At 48.4% G+C, this 23,113-nt stretch overlaps 1 protein-coding gene and 1 long non-coding RNA gene across 3 annotated transcripts in view; one reads left to right on the forward strand and one right to left on the reverse strand.

Moving 5' to 3' along the window:
* The window catches only part of LOC135822835 (uncharacterized), a 77,562-nt gene extending 68,154 nt beyond the window's left edge, over nt 1–9,408 (forward strand). The window contains exon 3 of the long non-coding RNA XR_010554551.1: nt 9,031–9,408. This is a non-coding gene — a long non-coding RNA (uncharacterized LOC135822835). The remainder of the gene's footprint in view (nt 1–9,030) is intronic.
* The window catches only part of LOC135822818 (uncharacterized), a 110,065-nt gene that overhangs the window by 65,694 nt on the left and 21,258 nt on the right, over nt 1–23,113 (reverse strand). Inside the window, exons 8-10 of one of the 2 annotated variants that reach the window (XM_065335653.1) lie at nt 17,375–17,454; nt 16,779–17,022; nt 14,705–15,804 (exon numbers count right to left, since the gene is read on the reverse strand). In XM_065335653.1, the coding sequence (XP_065191725.1) occupies nt 15,789–15,804; nt 16,779–17,022; nt 17,375–17,454 (340 nt within the window). In that variant the 3' untranslated portion in view covers nt 14,705–15,788. Of the gene's footprint in view, nt 1–14,704; nt 15,805–16,778; nt 17,023–17,374; nt 17,455–23,113 lie in introns of those variants that run through there. The other variant, XM_065335654.1, reaches the window with a different exon arrangement.

Genomic DNA, 23,113 nt, shown 5'->3' on the forward strand with positions numbered 1-23,113 from the left:
AGTACTGTTAGTCACTATGGGCCTGCTTCCAGGCGTGTTGGTACACGTGCTCTGGCCAACGCAGGAGTTGCGTCCAGAGGCGGAGCTGCCTGCACTACCCAGCCAGTACATATGCAGCAGCAGCAGCAGCAGCCGCCGTCACAGCAGCAACAACAGCCGCCGTCACAGCCGCCACGGCAGCAGCAGCTGCAGCAAGTCCATGTGCTTGGTAGCGCCGTGTGTCCAATGCTGCTGGAAGCAAGTGGACAGGCCCAGCCAAGCCCCGCTGCACCGAGAAGACTGATGACTCCGAAGAAGAAAAAATCGGAAAAACAACAGAAGAACAAGGACAAAGCCGAGCAAGCAGCTTCACTGTGCAGTGCCATGACTGAGACACTCCCACTCAACCCTGGAGCAGTGCCGTTCCAACCAGCGAAGCAAACACTGTTGCCTGGACCTCAGCTGGCACTGCCTGGACACCAGATGGCATCGCCTGGATTCATGCCATGGAACTCGCCTTATGCTGTTACCAGTCACCTGAAGGCGTTAGAGCTGCCCAAGTTTGATGGGAAGGTGAAAAGCTACCTGAAGTGGCGGCAGCGTTTCCTTCGGCTGATTGACGACAGTTACGCGATGTCGGAGAACCACAAGCTTGCGCATCTGAGGGAGGCCCTTGCTGATGGTTCTGCAGAGGAGCTGATTGCTGATGTCTTGGATGGACCTGGCGCATATAAAGCAATCATGGCCGAGTTGGAACGCTGGTACGGTGGCCAAGACCGAGAGCTGAACAACCAGGAAAGAGAGCTCATGGAGTGGCCAGTCTTCACCAATGAGCGTGACGTCAGCCAGCTGAAAAAGTTCGCCATTCGGCTCCGCAATACCCTGCTTAACATGGAAGCAGTCCAGGTGCAGCCAGGCAGAGAGTTATACCTGGCGCTAACCCGGAAGATTCCTCGACGGCTCCTGGCACGCTACTTCGATCGTTATGATGATTCCAGCTGTGACATACAGGCATTCTCGCAATTCCTAATAACACACGTCCAGAAGCAGATGCGTGTTGAGGAACGAATTGGCCTGGGAGACCGCCCACCAGTATCACTGCAGCCCAAGGAGCACCAAAACAAGAGTAATCGGCCGTTGCCCAGCAGGCAATATGGAGTCAGGGAGCGCACGTTTATCTCCAGTCCTGGGACTCCACGATCAAGCGACTCGTCACAGCCTGGGCCGAAACGTAACTTGGTCGCTTCTAGCAGCCGCAGCAACTCCAGAAAAGAGCAAGCTGCCTCAGAGCAAAGACAGCATGCAGACAACAGCCATGCCTGTGGTAAGTGCGAGGGTGCACACCATATTGCAGATTGTGGCGAATTCAAGAGTCTGCCCGTGCAAAAGAGAAATGACACGATCCGGAACCTACGGCTATGCGTCAACTGCCTGGGAGATGGGCACTGGGCACGAGACTGCATGGCAGCGGTGTGCCGAGAGTGTCAAGGCAAGCATCATCATTTACTGCACCGTGAACGACAAGGCAGTTTTACGCCATCACCACCAACGCGAAAAGAGGCTAGCCACCATGTGAACAGCGAATCCCAGCCAGCCAATGACGACGAGGCCGGCTTGACCTCATTCATGACGATACCGGTGAGGGTCGCAAATGGAACAGTGACTGCCACAGCCAACGTCCTTCTTGACTCTGGATCAACATGCAGCTTTGTCACAGAGAGGCTTGCACACCGACTACGGCTGCGAGGAGAGCGCAAGCCAGTGCATGTTGGTGTGGTAGGCGGTCAAGTTCTCTCAGGCGAGCGAGAGGTGGTGTCTCTGTCCCTTCATCAATATGACAGCCAGGAGATATCAGAAGTTGAGGCATATGTGCTGCCAAAGATCACAAGCGACGTGCACGTTGCTGATTGGAGCCGTCTGCGTCACCAGTGGCCACATCTAGCAGACATTGATTTCCCTGCTGCAAGCAATCAACGCGCCATCGACATCCTAATCGGGCTAAATTCAGCAGCACTGCACAGTGCACAGGAAGAACGGATTGGCAAGGCAGGTGAGCCCATTGCAAGGCGCACACCCTTGGGATGGGTCTGTTTCGGTTCAGCCATACAAGACAGCTCTGTCCAGCACACCCATCATGCCCTGGAACTAACACAGACAGGTCTCGACTCGCTTGTCCGTAACTTCTGGGACTTGGAAGCGGTCGGCATGCAACCGTCTGCTGAGAGCTACCTGTCACCTGACGAACGCCATGCTGAGGAAATGACTCGACAGCAGCTAGGGTACGCAGATGGTCGATTCGTTGTCGGTATTTCCTGGCAGAATGGAGCGCGTCCTCAGATCACGAGCAACCGAGTGCAGGCCGAGGATCGGCTGCGTTCGCTACTGAGGTCTCTAGAGAGAAGACCAACCGTTCAGATTCGCTATGCAAAGGTGCTAGAGGAGTACCTACAGAAGGCGTACATTCAGGAGCTGACATCTGATCAAGTCCAGCAATGTGGCCGTGAGCAATGGTTTCTGCCGCACTTCGCAGTAGTCCGCGAAGACAAGGCTACAACTAAGGTCCGTGTTGGGTTTGATGCTGCAGCTCGCTTCAACGGCACGTCCATCAATGAACACATGTACGCTGGGCCGCGACTGCAGAATGACCTCGTCACAGTACTGATCCGGTTCTGCATGCACCCCGTGGCACTGATTGCTGATGTGTCGGAGATGTTCCTTCAGGTATCACTACAGCCTGAGGATCGCAGATATCACCGATTTCTTTGGAAGACCGGGGACGGAGTCAAGGCCTATGAGTTCACCAGGTTGGCGTTTGGCATCCGTGCATCGCCATACCTAGCAGGCAGAGCTTTGCTGGAGACGGCCGAGCGTTTCGGAGCGAACTACGACCCAGCAGTCAGTGACACAGTTTGCAAGGCATTCTACGTCGACGACATGTTGAAGTCCTTGCCTGACGACCAGAAAGCAATGCGTCTTCGGTCTCAGCTACAAGACCTCCTGAAGAAAGGCGGCTTCCATCTCCGGAAGTGGTTGAGCAACAGTGAATGAATCAATTCCACCGGAGCACCGCGCGCCGGCCACGTCTAAGTCCATAACGGCACAAGAGTCGTCTGGACAGCCCTCACAAAAGGCACTGGGCGTAACGTGGATGGTCAGCGAAGATTATTTCACGTTTCACTATCAGGAACCCACATCCGCTGCGTGCACGAAGCGCACCGTCCTCAGTCGCATGGCATCACTGTTTGACCCCAGAGGGCAACTAGCACCATTCACCATCAGGAGCAAGTTGTTGTTCCAGGAACTATGTCTTGCGGGGCTCGGCTGGGACGACCCACTGCCTGAAGAGACGGCGGTAGCTTGGCAAGAATGGTTTGCTGAGATGCCTAAGCTAACACAGCTACGCATTGATCGCTGTTTTCAAGATAGCACAACGTCGATGGGTCTGAGTGTGCACACGTTCACCGACGCATCAGAACGGGCCTACGCCGCTGCGTCATACGTCCGAGCAGAGCGACCAGATGGTACAGCGAAGGTTACCCTGGTGATGGCCAAGGCAAGACCAGCACCGATCAAGCGTCGATCCATTCCGATGCTAGAGCTGCAGGGAGCGGTCCTGGGTGTGCGTCTTGGGACGTACGTTAGCGAAGCTCTTGGTGTGAGAGCAGCCGACAGCCACTACTGGAGCGATTCCATGAATGTCCAGTATTGGATTCGATCACCCAGCCGAAAGTTCAAGCTGGAAGTCGGCAACCGGATATCGGAGATCCAACAGCAGTCTATGGCACGGAACTGGCGTCATGTTCCCGGAGTCAGAAATCCAGCTGATCTCCCCACCCGTGGGATGACAGTCACACAGCTGGCAGAGGAGAGCAGGTGGTGGCATGGACCAACGTTTCTGGCACAGCAACAGAGCGAATGGCCAGATCGCAGGATAGCTGTGCCGAAGGAGCTACCACAAATGCTCAAGACTCCTGAAATCACGATGACGGCAATGATGTCACCACCGTTGCGGCTAAGTCCAAACAACTATTCCTCGTGGAGCCGTCTTGTGCGGGTCACGGCTTGGTGCATGCGTGCCATACACAATCGCCGCAAGAGCCGACTGTCACAGCTAACGCTCAGCGACGCCCGTGTGAAGATTGCAATCAAGAACAGCAAGGAGGTTGCCGTGCCCGAGCTCTCACCAGCTGAGTTTGAAAGAGCGGAGCACTATTGGATCATGCGTGCGCAAGATGAGAGCTATGGTGAAGTGACGAGCACGCTGAGAAAAGGGAAGGAGTTGCCTAGCAGTGCCCCTCTTCTCAAGTTGCAACCGCGCATCGACGAACAGAGTGGATACCCCGTATTAAGAGTTAGTGGGAGACTGCGTACGGCTTACCACTTGGCATCTGAGTTTCGATCGCCAATTATTCTCCCACCTCGACACCGAGTGACAGAGCTGATCATTCGGAGAGAGGATGAGCGATGCCGACACAGCATTGGCACGAATCACATCCTGTCCAATCTCGCCGATCACTACTGGCTTGTGAAAGGCAAGCAAATGGTGAAGTCACATCGGCACCACTGCGTGGGATGTCAGAAGGTGTGGCGCAAACCAGCCACTCCCAGGATGGGTCCTCTCCCAGACCTCCGCACGCAAGGACCACTTCTGGCATTCGCCCGCACCGCTGTGGACTTCGCCGGACCATTTCTAGTGAAGAAAGGTCGAGGACGTACACAAGAGAAGAGGTATGTGGCAGTGTTCACGTGTCTGCAATCTCGAGCGTGTCACTTGGAGCTGGTTACCTCTCTCGACACGACTGGCTTCAAGATGGCCCTGACGCGATTCTGCAAGCGTCGCGGCACACCTGAGATGTTGCTTACTGATAATGGAAGCAATTTTGTTGCGACAGAGCGAGAGCTGAGGGAGGCAGTCGCCCAGCTTGACCATGCCGACCTCACATCGGAGTATGCAGGCCAAGGGATTGAGTGGAAATTCAATCCGCCTCGTTCTCCTCATTTCGGCGGCGTGTTGAACGGATCGTGCGCTCCATGAAGCAAGTTCTCCAGACTGTGCTGTACAAGGCTGATTTAACTGAAGAAGAGCTCCAGACAGTATTGGTGCAGGCCGAGGCTCTCATCAACTCGCGGCCATTGACAACGCTTTCGGAGGAAAGTGAAGACCTGGAGCCGCTAACGCCTTTGCATTTCTTGGTTGGCCATTCGAGAGTTGCAACAGCGTTGGAAGCAACCCCGGAGGGGGGTCTGCATCGTCGCTGGCAGTTGCTTCAGGATCTGATGAAGCGCATTTGGAAGAGGTGGCTCCGCGAGATTGTTGCTCGAGCCAATTTGGAGACGAAGTGGCACCGTGATAGTGCATCGGTTACAGTCGGCAAAATCCTAATGATGCTGGACGAATCGCTCCCAAGGACTCAGTGGCCGCTTGGTCGAGTGGTCGCTACGTATCCTGGAAAGGACGGGAAGGTGCGCGTAGTGGACGTGAAGGTCAAAGGGAAGGTGTACAAGCGCAGCGTCCACCGCTTGGTGCCCCTAGATGTGGAACCGTCGGCAGTCAAGGTGACTCTCCCAGCCTCTGCCGAAGTCCGGCTAAGTGATCTCAATGAGTGACATTAACTGGCATGCTCGCCGTTGTTAATGCTGTGTATCAAGTTACGGTTTTGCCCAATAGCGTATAGGCATTAGATTCGCTCAGTTTTCCCACGTTCGCTCATGAGGGAGGGAATGTTACGTTTTCTTACTCTTAGTACTCCCTTGTGCCATTGTTCCAGCAGATGCTGCAGGTGTCGCTGACCTGCACAGTTTGTACGAGTACTTGTAAATTTATGCAGTGCGTGTCTACAGCTGTATTTGAATGTGTGCGTAGTGCACAGTTGCAGTTGTGCCCTAGGCCCTGTGTCTGTGATACGTGATTTGTGGTGCGTGCTAGCTTACACGTGGGAATGCTACGCGCTTTCATGTGACCTGCGTTACTTCCTTCTCACTGTACTTCCTTTTATGCATGTATCGCTGGCATATGCGACACGGGCCGGCCGGGCCGGAGTGTGTATTGGTTTTGGAAGCATGTGCCTTTTGTTCTGTGAGTTGTTCATGTTGCTGGCCGCGTGGTAATGTTTTGGTTCTTGTTGTGTTGGACCTGAGCTCTAGATTCTACAAGTTTGTAGCTGTTGTGATTTTACTATGTTCCATGGGTCTGAATAATTGTGTTCTCCGGAGTGGAGTAAAACTGAACTGTGATTCGATTGTGTGCGGAAACCCGGTGTTGACGAAAGTGTGTTGACCTGGGCGCTGAGGAAAAGTAACAAAGGGTACCAATGTAACTCTTCTCGAAGTACTCCAGGATGGGATCCATTTTTGGCGACAGCGTGTCTTCCAAGTGAAGGAAGAATTCGCTGCGTTTTCGTAACGTAATCTGGTGAAGAATCCATGGTGTAGTGATCCCACCACGACACTCTTATCCATGACCAAAAACGATTTTTTTCTATTCAACTGTGAGCTTTTATAGCCAGAGCATGTTCCAGCAGTGGCATCAGGGTGATATCAGAAGCAGCCAATCAATGAAAAGTAACCACACTGCTAAGCTGGTGTGGCTGTGCCGCGCTGTGAGTCGGTGTGGCCGTGACTTGTCTCGCTGTGAGTGTGAGTTGACGACACTGTGAGCTGTCGGCTGTGAGTTGTCGCGCTGTGAGCTGTCTCGCGGTGACCTGTCGTGTTCCCGTGCTATGTTGTAGGAGTTGTCGTGCATACCAGCCATCTCACACGTCTTGCCCTGCACGCCACGCGCAGAAGTCCAGCACACATGGCCGGTATGGGTACGTACCGGGTGTCGAAATGCGTTTTTTGCAGGGAACGTGAACGTTAGTCTTACAGCTTTAGTCCTTCGCAAGCTTGCCACATCTACATGATCTATGATCCAGATCAGGGAGTAGTGTATTTTACTACTCCCTGATCCAGATCCTGTCAAAGTACATGTAAGTAATTAGTTACAGCGTAGTTGACAAGGCAATGACATCATGTGATGTAGTTGACAAGGCAATGACATCATGTGATGTAGTTGACAAGGCAATGACATCATGTGTGCGAAGAAAAATACTTGTCCTGGGTTTTCAATGTTTTTCTTTTTCTTTGAATGAATGGAATTAAATTTTTATGACCAGCTGGAAGTCTGTTGCTAGTGTTGGTCAGTGTACAAACTGTAGCCTTAGATCGACCAGGGCGTGCATGCTACACATGTATCGAAGACGTGATCGAGGCAAACGTCAGGTCGTTGAATGTCAGTATCATTAGTGAATATTGTGGCACACGTTCTGACCCGACATCATCTTGGCAATAAGTACACGCATCTGTAAATCGCCCCAGAACGCAAATGCTAGCCACGTTCTTCGGATGGACCCCAATGCACCTGCTTTCAGAGCTATGTCATGCTACCTGAAGCGATACGCTACCGGTCACCGTGGTAGACCAAAGACAACACTCGCCACCACGGTCATCAAGGATCTCCAAGAAAGGAACATCCCATAGAAGCTTCAAGAGTGTGGCCGTGGGGGACTTGGAAGAGGTCCGCGCCACTGCCACTGACAAGAATCAGTGGCGTGCCATGTTCCATCAGTAGCTGCTGCATTTTGTCCACTCCGCTCAGTAACTCCGTTCCGAACGTTCAAGCCGTAACCGCTGCATTTTAGCCGCTCAGTAACTATTGGTGCTTGCACTCCGTTTCCCACTTTTTTCACAACCATCACATTGTAGCAGAGCTCAAAAGAGACAGAAATGGAAAGGTTAGCACTACATCGCTGCACTGTACGAGAACTGTTCTATTATTATACTGTGGCGTAAACCTTTGGTCCTTACCTTCTTCTAAGTAATTCTATTCTAATCTTGGCTTCAGATCAGACGAAGGGGAATTGGGCACTGATTCCGATGAGCTATGTCTCGAGCCGATCAGAGAAGAGGAACCGTGTCAAATTTCATAAAATTAATAACACCTTCCATATTTGGAAATTGGGCTTGATGACGTGCGAACTGCTTAGCTGTCACCATGCTGTGCATGCTCAGCAGTGTAATTGAATGGAAGAAAACAATTGGTGTTTTGCAGCTCTATTTCGTTCCCTGACGGTAACCAAATCTAGATGTAGGAATCTGTTGAGCAGGAGAGTGATACATGTCTTCCCGAAGGCTGTCCAGGCTGCAGTGGTGATGAAGAAGACACGATCATCACCCCGAGATCGATTGTAGCGAATTGGAAAACTCATGGTGAATTTGCTTCCACTCCAAAGTCCAAGGCAATGTCGAGGTATGAAGGGTGCTTGTATTGCCTTCCAAAGTGAAGAGGAGATGAACATGGCTTTGCATAGCTGTTGTTCTATGCCAACTTACCTACTCTTGGTGGTACCGTAGTGCTATATTGCAAATTTCGTGGACGAACAACTCTAGTCACTATTGGCTAGTGAGCAACACTAACAGGTGAGATTTTTCAATTTGACAAAAATTGTTTTTGTTTGAGAACTGACAGTGGCAGTCATTAGACTCAGTAGGTGTCTCTCTGCTGCTTCTTTCCCTTCATCGGTAGAGTTGTGCTCGAAGTAAAATAAATAGAACATGTGGAACAAAAATCTGATCATGTAGTTCGAATTTCAACTTCAAAGTATGTGTACATCAAATCACAAAAATTTCAAGGTGGTGCTGTGCATTGAAAAAGACTGGGAGCTGGCAGCAATGGAAAGGGTAGAAACGAAACCAGTAAATGTAGAGTATTCATAAGGTAGAGGGAGTTGAAAACGGGAGAAGAGTAGTGAGCATTTCAGTTCGAAGTAGTGTCAATAGACAGCATTGTGTTGCATACGTTGTGAATATTGTGTGAATCTAATAATTGGCGGAGGGTAGTGATTAGGCAGAGTATTGTTACAATACAAGGTACTTTGTGAACAGATAGCAATCAAGATCACGGCATGGTTTAGACAGGAACTCATAAATGTCACGAAATTGCTAATCCAAAATTATAATATTATCCCCTGAGTAGTATTTTTTATTATGGTGTTCTCCTGTGTTTACATGCAGAGCCTTGACGTTGCTGGACGAGCGACAATATAAATTACATAAACATGTAGCTCATGATGTGGAATGACTGCCGTATCGCATTGCCAACGCAAACCCATCCTGTGTCAGTGCAGCCATCCAGCAACTTCAACTCCCCGGATTAGATGCCGCTGCAGCTGAGCACCATGCCGATGGAAAGCCAGGAGTTGATAGCGAAGCATTCTGGTCTGCACAGTACAAGGCAAAGAACAATTATGAATTATAACGCATTGTAATCCTTCACACACTTCTTTGTAAAAACAAACAAACGGTGCCATTATCACAACACTTGATCAAGCATCTTGATGGAGGTATTTTCCATTGTGCTGGCACAGAATCTGCACCAGGAAGACCATGTACACTTACACGTATCTTGTGTGTGTTCGTGCGTGTGTGTTTGTGTATTCGTCTGTGCACACGTGTGTGTGTGTGTGTGTGTGGGGGTCCTACGCACATGTGTATGGGTAGGAGTGTGTGTGTGTGTCGGGGGGGGGGGGGTACATGCACATGTGTATGGATGTGCGCGCTGCACGCGCTTTCTGTGGGATGGGGTGGGGGTGCACGCACATGTGTACATGTGTGTGCGCAATACAGCATGTGTGTATGTGTTCGTTGAAAACAGGGTGTCCTCCTGATTCCATAAACTTTGTGATCATTGTGTTTTCATGTGCTTTGAAGTTGAAATTCGCAACACATGTACTGATGCTTGATTAGATTTATGTTCCACATGTTCACACAAGGGAATGGTCTCAAACTGCGGAGAGTGCTCAATGCAAGCGAGGCAGAGCTTCATCACACACAAACATCTACCAGGCCATGGTGTCGGACGACACCCGTAACGCCAAGGTCTATACCGGCATGTCTGCGCCGCCTTTCAAAGCTCGCTACTCCAACCATTTGACTACGCTCAGGCATGACCGCTATGAGAATTCCACCGAGTTGTCAGACTCAAAGCATGTTTGGTCGATGAAGCGGGACAACAGACAGTACGTCATTGACTGGAAGATCCGCGACAGGGCCACCTCGTTCGATAACACGTCCAAGAGATGTGGCCTCTGCACTACCGAGAAGTATCACATCCTCGAAACCGACGCCCGCACTAGGCTAAACAAGCGAAATGAGATTGTGTCAAAATGCAGGCACGAAAGCAAGTATGTCCTATCAAATTTTGTGCCCATCACATGATAAGGACAGTGATTATTTTATGGCCTTGGTAGCGCCTCTACAGTCAACTTCGCCAATAACGACATTCGGCGGGGCATCAGAAAAGTGTCCTTATTCGCGAAGTGTCCTTATAACCGAAGTCCCATTTGAATGTATGTGAACCCATATTTTGTATAGTATGACATGCATATCAAAATCAAGCTCTTTTCTTGCTCTATGTCAATGTGTACTTTATTTTCATATTGCAATTGAAAAGAACTAAAAATTCAATATGCAAAGGAAATCAATTGAAAAATATGCCTTCAAGTTGAGCCATCTACAGGGCCAGAAACATGTACATGTATGATGATTACTGTACAATCATGTACAACTACATGTACATTGTATACATAATGGTGTGCTGGTAAATCCAACAATTTTGAAGCCAACATAAAAAGGAAGAAAAAGCCCCCCCCCCTTGGCTGCATTTTCTTGCATGTGTGCCTTTATAATAATTATTTTAAATAATATCCATCACCATAGGTTCTGGTACTTCTGCATGACAGGTACATGTACTTGACTGACAGGTACTTGAAATAGCTGTCAAAAGCCCAGAAAGTCGTTATTCAAGCAGTGAATATGACCTCGGGGCACTAAAAGCATGTCGCTATACGCGAATTGTCGTTATTCAGATAGTCGTTATATCCGAAGTTAAATGTATACAGTTAGATGGGACTTTGCTCTAGGCATGGAAATTCGGTCGTTATTCACGAATTGTCGTTATATCCGCAGTCGTTATTAGCGAAGTTGACTGTATATCTGTTACCTGGCATGGCACCACTCTGCGCTATCACCTTTCCCTAGGCACTCTGTGCAATGCATCATGAAAAATGGGCTGGTCACACCCCGCAATATCATCACCCTCATCTAGCACCTTGGCACTCTGTACAATGCATCATGAAAAATGGACTTGTCACATCCGGGACCCGACATGATAATTTTCACACTCCATAGTGACGGAGTTCACACCTTCTGAGTATATAACCAGTGTATCATACTTTGTTTGATCATCCATCTGATGATCCGTTGCTTGAACGGTGAAACACTGTGTAATGGAATTTGATCTCTGACGGTTTTTCCGCTTGTGTGTGTTCCACATGTCTATTTATTTTATTTTACTTCAAGCACAACCCTACCAATGAAGGGAAAGAAGCGCAAAGACACCTACTGAGTCAAATGACTGCCACTGTCAGTTCTCAAACAAAAACATTTTTTGTCAAATTGAAAAATCTCACCTGTTAGTGTTGCTCATTAGCCACTAGTGACTAGAGTTGTTCGTCCACGCAATTTGCAATATGCCACTACGGTATCAGCAAGAGTAGGTAAATTGGCGTAGAACAACAGCTATGCACAGCCATGTTCATCTCCTATTCACTTTGAAAGGCAGTACAAGCACCCTTCATACCTCGACATTGCCTTGGAGTGGAAGCAAATTCACCATGAGTTTTCCAATTCGCTACAATCGATCTCGGGGTGATGATCGTGTCTTCTTCATCACCACTGCAGCCTGGACAGCCTTCGGGAAGACATGTATCACTCTCCTGCTCAACAGATTCCTACATCTAGATTTGGTTACCGTCAGGGAACGAAATAGAGCTGCAAAACACCAAAGTAATTGTTTTCTTCCATTCAATTACACTGCTGAGCATGCACAGCATGGTGACAGCTAAGCAGTTCGCACCGTCCATGTGCCGAGTGTATCACCCAGAACTCATGCTAGAAGCTAATAATATGGCCGCATAGGTGGGTTTATAGCAGGTCCCAGCCCCTGTTGTTGTTGATTTCCGGGGATAGCTCCCTGATGTTGATGGCCTCTCGGATCCTCCTCCTGATCCTGTAAAGTAAGTAAATTATCGTATCCGTTCCCGAAGGGAACTCACGACGGCCGCTAACACCCGATAAACCCTAGCGGCAGATGCAGCGCCTAACGGTGGGGGTGAGTGGGCAAGTCTCACAACCACTGGCACAAGTGCCGAAAACGACCCCATTAGCTGCATCCATGTACCCCTTGTGCCTGGCCACAAGTTCCCAGTTGACTGTGGGTAGCAGCACGGCTGGAAAAACCGCTCCCAGGCAGGACTTGAACCAGGTACCTCTCGTATCTCAATCATGGTCTTTGACCAACCCACTGTGCCTGCTTCCTGATCCTGTATTAGCACACATATTCGTTGGATTCTGCGTGTCATCAATTCCCCCATCGTTGTGGCCTTCGGTGTACTACCGTTTTGTGGATGATCTTTTTTTGTCATGACGAGGACCAAGAAACCTGCGAGAATTTCCTGAGTAAACTCGAACAGCACTTCAGCAGCGGCTCGGTAGGCCTCTACAGAGACGACGGGCTTGCCGTCCTCCGTAACGCCACTGGCCACTGGGCGGACAAAGTAAGGAAAGCTGTCATCGACACCTTCAAGACGCTGGGGCTAAAAATCACGATAGACGTAAACCTGAACGCCGTTAACTACCTAGACATCACAATGAGCATCTCCACAGGAACCTACCAACCGTACCGAAAACCCAACAACACCCCACTGTATGTCAACGCCAACTCCAATCACCCACCGCAAGTCCTTAAGAACATCCCAGCTGGAATTAACAACCGACTGGCAAGCATCTCCTGCTCAGAAGCTGTGCTCCGTGACGCTATCCCCATCTACGCGGAGGCCCTCAACGCCAGCGGCCACCCTAGCACGCTCGAGTTCAAACAGAAAACAAGCAAAAAGAAGAAAAGGAAGAGGAAGGTGATTTGGTACAACCCGCCCTACAGCCGTAATGTGAAAACAAACATCGGTGGAAGATTCCTCGCGCTCATTAAGAAGCACTTCCCCCCACAGTCGAAGCGGAAAAATATTCACAAAAAAAACACCATCAAGATAAGCTACAGTTGCATGCCAAAGATGGCTGCACGCATCAAAAGCCACAACAAAGCGGTTCTCTGCCCGCAAACGAAAAAACCGGAAAAGCCCTGCAACTGCCGAGACAAGCCATCGTGTCCACTCAACGGTGAATGCCAAACGACGGAGCTGATATATGTGGCATCCATAACGTCAGGCCCCACCAAAAAGGAATACACCGGTATGACGGCGCCACCATTCAAGTCACGCCATGCCAACCACATGACTACAACAAGATACGAGAAGTACTCCAGCTGCACTGAGTTCTCCAGCTACATCTGGAAGCTGAAGAAATCCAACGCCCAATACGAAGTCGAATGGAGGATAAAAGATCGCGCCCGGGCATACTCCAACATCACGAAGCGGTGTTCCCTCTGTACCAGAGAAAAGTATCACATCCTGAACACGCTAGGGTCACCGTCCAGCCTCAACAAGCGCTCTGAAATGGTGTCCAAGTTCCGACACGAGAACAAGTATCTCCTAAAAAACCGCGGTGTCACCTAAACATGTCTCCACAGCCTCCTGGCCACACCATTCACGTTCACACACCTTGCTCATAACACCCTGCCCACACCAGCCATATACATTTACACTACGCTATTATCACACTGCTAGCTCTACAGCCTACTGCCTACAACATCCACACGCATTGCTCACCACCTCCTGCCCACACCAGCCACACACTCCGCGCTAACACTGCACTGCTAGCCCCTGCCTTCAACAACCACACACTCTGCACACAGCCCCTGCCTAAAACACCACCGCTACTGCGCTAGCCCCCACAGTCTCACACAGCTTTTTATACCACCCTCTCCTGACAGATATACCGGCATGGTCGGTACCCGACCTTCATGTTGCCTGATGATTGCGTGAGCATGAAACTTAAAGTAGCAGCAAACAAGCCTTGATTGTCCTTGTTGTTCTGTTGTGAATGACACTTTAAAAATAGAAGGAACGCCGAGTATGGTGTGGCAGAAGATGGCGGGATAGCGGTATGCACCAAGTTTCCTGTTCACAGAACCGACAAGGTTGTCTATTTCTGGGCCAAAAGTCAAGTTTTTGTCAAGTACAATACCCAAGTAGCGAGCAGACTGTGTGCGGGGAACATGGACACCATCAATGGTAACAGAGGCAGATATCATGGCGGGACATCGGTGGTCTATGGGGTGGAGCAGTATGAACTTCGTTTTAGCAGGATTTAATTTCATTCGCTTTCCTTCCGGATAATCTGATAACTTCATAAGATCGCCGTTCAATTAGTCCACGACTTCTTCAGTAGTGTCCGCCACTTTGCCTTTTTATTTCAAAACTTCCGGCGGAAAATCGATGTTTCTCGTGCCCAATTATTATGTGTACGCAAAACAATCTTTCTGCACTCGATGACGCAAAATCTCCATACGAAACATGGTTCGTATGAAAGCCAGTCCACATGTATTCTCCGTGCCGAAACATCGTATGAAGTAGGCTTCGAAAAAATCCGTATCGTCCATACGGATTTTGGCATGGAAAATCGTACCCTGGAACCTAGCTATTAATTTACAAACAACGTTTCTTCATTTATGATTTGGAAAGTTTCTTTCTCAATCAAGATCCAAATGGAACGGAAACAGGGCGGCTGCATCCACAGGCAGCTGCGCACAAAGATCATGCATTTAATTGGCGACCACGACTTTCATTGGCGTGGAATGGTGGAAAAAGGAACTAGTGCAGCGACAAAATAGAAACGGAGAAGAAGTAGCAGCAAGGAGAGCGAATGGCTAAAGTGCACTTGCCTACTGTCTGTAGTTATTGAACACATAGTCACGTGGTCAAGTGATCACATACACATATACATCATACCAATACGTCATCATGATCATGCATAACAAAAAGAACAGAAAGAAAGTCATGCCTGAGCAAAACAAATCAAGAGCGCGAGACTACTCACGGTATGAAAACATAACGAAGAATTTGTTTCAGAAGGTAATGCAAAGACTAGAGAAACGAAGACTACCTTCGAAGCTACTTTGAAGTGAAATGGAGTCAACCATTAGAAAGGAAGATAAGGAACCAGAATTCTGCTAACCCAAGCGTGGAATCAGCCACAATGTAAGAGAGTAAGAGAGTACAATCATTGTCATGGTATATACGAAAACACTAATGTTAATCATCGTCATGTAATGCAAAATACAAATTAGTTATTCAGAATTCATTTTCATGTATTTCATCGCGACCTTCGCGACGAGCAGTTCTCAGGAGATTGAGGGCCTGCTAACAAATCCGAGAGCGGCTAAAGAATGCATGCACAATCCGGGATGAAGCGTCGGTAGAGATTTACCAAACCTAGAAAGCGAGATAGAGAGCAGAGTGAGTGTCTGGAGCAGGGTAGTCCACCATGGCCTTGACTTTCTCTGCCAGTGTCTCAATGCCGCCGCCGACAGCGGCTTTGACATTGTGACCGAGGAATGTCACGGAAGGGCTGCATGAAGACACACTTGCTGACAATGACCACCAGACCATACTCTGCCAAGTGATGGAAGATGGTCTTCAGATGCTTGAGGTGTTCTGCTGTCGAGCGACTCACTACCAGTAGAATGTAGACAGTTGACAGCTAAGCCAGGAACGAATAGAGGCCACCGCTGGGCAGGGCAGCTTCAAGATGACGCCTCACCATTTTTCAACACTGTACCAAGGACAAACAACAAGAGAGAGAAAGCGGGGGAGAGAGAGGGAGGGAGAGGGAAAGAGAGAGAGAGAGAGAGAGAGAGAGAGAGAGAGAGAGAGAGAGAGAGAGGGAAAGAGAGCAGGGAGGGTAAGAGAATGATATGCAGACACACCAGCAAGCAGACAGATATGGTATTCTGCAATATAAAGACAGGCAGAGACAATGGGGGGGGGGGGGGGGGGGGAGAACATTCTAGTGCCTGCCATTTGAAGATGCCGAGACCTCTAGTTGGTTGAACATAGCAGGCCGCACCAGCACCATATCACACCACGCTAGCTCCATTGGCCTGCCAGTGAGATGTGTATCTTGTAAAGAGTGATAGAAATGAGAGAGGTGAAGTCGTGATTTTGTCTTGTATACGAGGTTGACTAGATTGTGGCTCAATGGTTGCACACTCCAAGAATGTACACCCTTTTATTGAGAGAAAACGTTTGGTCGGATGTTAGCACAACCAACACGACTTGAAAAGCTGAAGCTCTTCAGCTCAGGTGAGTGCAATTGGTGTTTTCTTGCATGATCTTGTCAGTCTATCAGATCCTTGGTATTCTTAGAAAACTGCTAACCCAAACTAGGGAAAACCCATGGGAACGAGTTATGAAGCAACTATCCACGACTGTAACAAGATAATACTCAGTCAGAAAGTGCAATCACAGGGCATCGTTCCAATGTGTTTTCTTACATTTTACATTCTGTTACTGGCTCAGTATCCGAGTTTAAAAATTTCAAACCGGGGACTTTGCTACTGGGAAACAATGCTCAGACGACAAGCTAAGGTGCAGGCAGGATCCCAGCACAGACCATTCATCACTTTCTGAAACCAACTTGACCCCCCCCCCCCTGCCATCACCCCATCCCTTCTCCCTGGACCCAACCCGGACCATCCCACCGAAATACTGGATAACAAGGAGATCAGTCATTCTTGTTTAACTCACTGGAATGTTTTCTCAATCTTTTTCTTCTTGTCCGGATTCAGGTCTAGCGCTATCTTCTTCAACTCGGCCAGGGTGACTTCGTGCGTTCCAGCTTTGTCCACGACCCACCTGATAACACCATGCATATTATCCGGTATGTTAGTGGTGCCGAGGTCGTTTCTCACGATAAAGTCTTGCATGTCGTCTTTGAAATCGTTGCTGTATTCTGGGTCAATCAGTATTGCAACGGCTTGGGCAAAGTCCTCTGGACACACAGGAGAACAAGGAGGGAACATAAAGAAATACAGCATTTCTCAGAGACATGTCGGTAGCCAGGGCCAGCTACTACATATTCACGTTCCCAATGCACGGCCCCACACCACAGCAAGTCTAAGCACAGGGACTACAAGTTACGCTATAATGTATATAGTCCTATTGCAAGTCTTTATTTGGTACAGTAAAGAGGTGATAGAAACATAGCAAGTAGGAACAGCTAAAATAACAACAAACAATGTAATGTATTTAGTGACACAAATATCTGGGTGCGGAGTATACTCCGGAATATATGCTACGTATTTTGTCTTCCATTCTACACAGATAGGCAGCAACATACTTACCACGTTTAAGGCGGCTGACGCAACCTTCAATGCTTCGGCTGAAGTTTCGAAAATGAGAAATGTCTGACAAAACTTTCAGTCTGAAAGAGGGACAGAACATATGAAAGCGACATGTATTTTCATGTTAATCACGGAGGGTCAGAAGACAACGCCAAGAGGGGATTTTAATAAAGGAATAAATAGAACTAAATCCGCCGTCATCATCATGCATCATGCATCATCATGCATCATTTCGTTGATGCATGGTGATGACGGCACAGTCAGTCCTCTGTACTGCTTTATTCCTTTATGAGAGAGAGATAGAGATACAGAGAGAGAGAGCGGGAGAGAGAGAGAGAGAGAGAGAGAGAGAGAGAGAGAGTAAGTTACATTTATAAAGACAGGTAAGTCTAACAAATGAGGACTGAGACCGCTACAACAGGGTTTTTACGCCTGAAAGCAGGTGCATGATTTAACAAGCAGGTTGTCAGTCTAGATTTTATGCGCAGATGGAGAAAAAGCGCAGAATTTTTGTAATGAGATGAAAAGCAGAAATAATAGAAATAATAAGAAAAGATGAACTGAAAGCCTGCTCACAACCCCGCCCAGCCTTGCGAACTGGGTATGGTGGATTAAGAACCCGGTTCAACGCTCGAGCAAGCGCTCTCCACTCAAGGTGTTCACAGCAACTGATAGGAACTCATATGGGGAAATTATAGAAAAGAAATAATAAGATAAAGAGAATAAATTTCAACGCACCTCAATAAACGGAGCCCCACATACAGTACCTCAGAAAAGTGGATCTTCCGACCAGTGTTTTTGTTGACGCCGCAACCAGATGATGTAGCTGCTTCGCAGAGACGTCTTACTGCACAAATTACAAATAAATTTTATTCTTCGATTAGAAAATCCAAGCGCTTTCAGAGCCCTCCGAAGAGAGTCCGGGATGAAACCACGCACACCTACCGCAACCGAAAAAGAAACGACCTGCCACCTGTTTGCTCGGCATTGATCGGCCAGATCCGCATACCGCCTGTCCTTCCGCGAGTTACTGACACTGAATCTGTCCTCAGCACAAACTGTCAACTCCATCCAGAATACAATCCTACGACTCGTAGAGTACAGAACTATATCTGGTCTTAGGGTGGTAAGTGCAACACAGCTAGGGAAAGAAATCTTTGCACTAACTGAGTGGACAAGAAGTTTCCAGTCTGAGGCCGCTGACAGGAGATCAGTCGTAACCAACTTTCGTCTGGGCTGAACGCGAACTGGCTTCTCTCCCGCCTTGCAAAACGAGATGAAGTCAAGCTCATTTGAATTTTCGGTTTGTACGGTGTTTGCAGCAGTGCGGATTCGAATCTCCTCACGCATGTTCCTGACCCCGAGTACGTTGTCGTGCCTCCAGGTGTAACGTCCCTGGTCCAGCGCTACGCGACAAGCGCCAAGCACGTGGCGCGTAGTACAGGCCCAGGTACGGCACAAACTACGATTTGTTTGAGCTTGGCATATCTGGTTCAGCATTAGTTTGGTTTGCCGACTATTTGTCCAATCGTCGCCAAATAGTGCACATTGCTGAGAACTATAGCCCTCCTTTCCCCTGCATGTGTGGCGTTCCCCAGGGCTCTGTTCTTGGTCCGCTGCTTTTTGTACTCTATGTTCGTTCGATCCAGTCCATTGTCTCCGAGTTTTGTGTGAAAGTTATTCAATTTGCTGACGATATTCTATTGTATGTTTGCGGTACGCAGAAGAATGCGCTTAGCAACTCCCTGTCTGCAGCTGTCTCAGCCATTAGTACCTGGCTGTCAAACCGCAATTTAATTCTAAATGCTCGGAAGACACAAGTGCTCTTCCTGTCTACGCCACATATTACTGACCACCAATTTGCAGTCTACTGCCATGGAGTGCAGCTCAAGCAAGTGACATGTGCAAAGTACCTTGGAATACATTTGGACCAGGATCTTTCTTGGAGCACTCAAGTTGATTCTATGGTCTCCAAACTAGCCAGTAAAATTGGTATTCTGTTCCGAAATCGACACAATATTCCGCTGACTTGCCGAGAAACCTTCGTAAAGTGCCTAGTGTTGCCAGATTTTCTATATGCATCAAATTGTTTTTCTGCTGGCCTTTCCTTAACCCAGTTAGGTAGGCTTGAACGAATGCTAAAGCGAGCTTTGCGTTCAGTGTACGATACTGGTTTTTGTAGCCCATCAAGCCCTTTATTTGCGAGACTTGGTCTAGATCGTTTGGCAACCATGTATTGCAAGAAATTACTGTATCTGACGTGGCGCTGTTTGGAAGGCCGCTGTAGTGTCACATTAAGTCAAATGTTCGAACGTTTAAATAATGGTCTTGCAACGCGCAGCCTTGTATCACGCACTCTTAAGTTGCCCATGCTCAGAACTGCCTTTGCCCGTCATGGCGCTTCCTTCCAATGTGCTAAGCTGTGGAATGATTTGCACCCTCTAGCTCGCTGTGTGGATAACTCCGCCCGTTTTAAGAAACTGTTACCCCAATGCCTTGCTTTTTCACGCTAGTAATTATGACTTTCAGCTATGCAAAATGCGAACATGATCACCTATCCAATACCGGTAGTCTATTATTATATTAATTATTCATATCTTTTTGCATCTTTCCCTCGAGTGGGTCTATTGTTATTAGGCAATTGTCTGTTATAGTCGCCACTATAAATAAAAATCCAATCCAATCCAATCAGTACGGATCCACTACGGTGTTTCCCCAACGGCGTAGGTTCGTCGGAGAAGGTAGCACGTCGAGGGTTGATGCGAGAAGAAATTTTAAATCCTTACCAGTACCACCGTACAAAAGGGATTTCCACGAGAGGTCCTGCCACATCACCGATGTCCACTCCAACCACTTGCCTTGCACCTGAAGAGTCTTCAGCCTCAAAATCTGCTCCTGCGCGTTGATCTCCTCAAATGTTTGAAGGAGATCCTTCCTCGGGGGTTTGGAATGCAGCTTCGGAGCACGAGCACCCAACCCTGCACGATGACTTGAAGATGACGGTGGACGGAGAGTCCCTGAACCTACTGATGCCTCTGCACACTCCAGCTCTATTGTCGCCGCATATCGCTTTGTCAGCTTCGCATCCTTACTCCGACTGTCGCGAACGCGATCGTAATTTCCATAATTATCACTTAGACATAAATTTGTAGTGCTAGAGCCTACTTTTTCTGACCTTGCCGCGCTCCTTCCATATTCTGAATGGCTATAGGCATGCGCAGTATGGTACGCGCGCATATTAGGCATGCGCGATCTTGGCCCGTATAAATTAGGCATGCGCGTTCCTGATCAGCCTCTCCTTTTTATGATCACCAAGATTGACCTCGTGTTCTTATGGCTCTTGTGTGAATCCAAGTTTGCAGGCAGCTCGCCTTTTTAGAGCAAGATGTCATGAGTGGATTGTTTGTAGTGCAACTGGCATGAGTATTGTTAGATCAGGGTCACAGTAGTAGTCGCACGGCGACACCGACGCAGAGTGTACAGCGCCCTCATGCGCGCGTCCCAACTCGATCGAAGAATGTGCCATTTGATGGACTGGCACTTTTTCCACACCGTAGGAAGGTAGTGGAGGCGTAAGTAGGGGTGAAACGAACATTGAATTTTGAATACGAACGAACTCTCACACTAACGAACGAACTCGAACGAACATTCTCCATTATGTATTTCATAGATGTATTTTTTTAAGACCATACAGACTGTCAGTACAGGCGTTCTTTGTACCTGGCTGGCCACAGTTCAGTATTGACGGTGTTATGCTAAACAAACACTGTGATCATGCATGTAGATCTACATGTAAGCTAGCTCTAGAACCAGAGGCCAGAATCACCAGCACTGAGAAAGTGAGAATGCTGATTGACCGCATGATACACTGCGAGAACAGAAATATTGTTTATCGCGCCAGCCTGCGCTGAATCACAATGTTTTGCAGCTAGCTTAACTGCAAAGTCCATCACCATCGTCCGGACGAGAGTTTTCTTCTCATCGCTAGCTCAGGTCGTCAGAGCAGGAGAATGGTACTTCTTGAGGTGGGTACGAAGATTGCTCGTCGTCGCTCTGTTGCGTGATAGAACTTTTTTGAAACTGAGAAAAGGACTTCGTCTTTCCCGACCACTTTATCAAATTCCGCTTCAACTCCGGACCGCGATGAAAGGCTCGAAAGTGTTGACATGATTGCAACGAGTGAACGTTTGCTTTCAGGAACAGATGTCACAAGCGACTCGACTCCTTTCACTACGAGTACAAATCTACCTCAAACGGACACACAGAAATATTTCAGGAAACTTTGTTCTGACGCGACAACTCCTTCAACTTGCTTCATGTGATCATCAAGGCAGACGCAGTGGATCAGCCCGATTCCCCAACCTCCGCGGCTCCTTCGTGATCTAGTCACAAGCGATTTTTACGCTTACTTGCTGTGTTCGATTATCAATCTTGCGAGTTCGTTCGTTCGTTTTCAAATTTTTCGAACGAATATTCGAACTTTCGTTCGTTCGTTTCACCCCTAGGCGTAAGCCAAAGCGTTTGCGACTGCCAATAAAAAGAATGGCAGAGTTTGCGCATCGAGGTAGGCCTGACCATTTCTTCAGAAATGGTAAACACATAAAGTGCAGTTCACGTACAAAACCTTGTGTGAGTTCAAGAACCTGGAAAGACCAAGAAAGCTTGGGCACTACAAGATGGTGGTAAAGCCATAGCTTGTGGTGGTCTTGAAGCCAAGAGCCATCTACTTTTTGCATGAGAGATACAGTGAGTTGACGGATGTCTTCCCGCTGGGTCTGCTCAGAGCAATTAGCATCCAGCCTTCGCCCCAGGAACTTGAACTCTGCAGTGTCAATGAAAGCGATCTTCCTCCCTGACATCATCAGGCAGGGATCGTAAGGTTTGTACCGGCCATCTACAAGCTTTGCTGCACTGCTTTTGCATTTGTGCGTCGCCGTCTGCATACATTGGGTCCACGAGAGAGAGAGAGAGAGAGAGAGAGAGAGAGAGAGAGAGAGAGAGAGAGAGAGAGAGAGAGAGAGAGAGAGAGAGAGAGAGAGAGAGAGAGAGAGAGAGAGAGAGAGAGAGAGAGAGAGAGAGAGAGAGAGAGAGAGAGAGAGAGAGAGAGAGAGAGAGAGAGGAGAGGAGAGAGAGAGAGAGAGAGAGAGAGAGAGAGAGAGAGAGAGAGAGAGAGAGAGAGAGGGGGAGAGGGAGAGACAGAGAGAGAGAGACAGAGAGGGGGGGGAGAGATAGATTTAGTGTGAGATAGAGAGAGAGAGAGAGAGAGAGAGAGAGAGAGAGAGAGAGAGAGAGAGAGAGAGAGAGAGAGAGAGAGAGAGAGAGAGAGAGAGAGAGAGAGAGAGGTAGAGAGAGAGAGAGACATAGAGAGAGAGAGAGAGAGAGAGAGAGAGAGAGAGAGAGAGAGAGAGAGAGAGAGAGAGGTAGAGAGAGAGAGGTAGAGAGAGAGAGAGGGGAGAGGTAGAGAGAGAGGTAGAGAGAGAGAGGTAGAGAGAGAGAGAGAGAGAGAGAGAGAGAGAGATAGATAGATAGATAGAGAGAGAGAGAGAGAGAGAGAGAGAGAGAGAGAGAGAGAGAGAGAGAGAGAGAGAGAGAGAGAGAGAGAGAGAGAGAGAGAGAGAGAGAGAGAGGGAGGGAGAGAGAGAGGGAGGGAGAGACAGAGAGACAGAGAGAGACAGAAAGAGAGAGACATAGAGAGAGAGAAGAAAATAGTGGTTGGGACTTTGAGTAACATTGCTATTA

The sequence above is a fragment of the Sycon ciliatum genome, chromosome 8 (assembly GCF_964019385.1).
Source record: "Sycon ciliatum chromosome 8, ocSycCili1.1, whole genome shotgun sequence".
In the NCBI taxonomy this organism is placed as follows: Eukaryota; Metazoa; Porifera; class Calcarea; order Leucosolenida; family Sycettidae; genus Sycon; species Sycon ciliatum.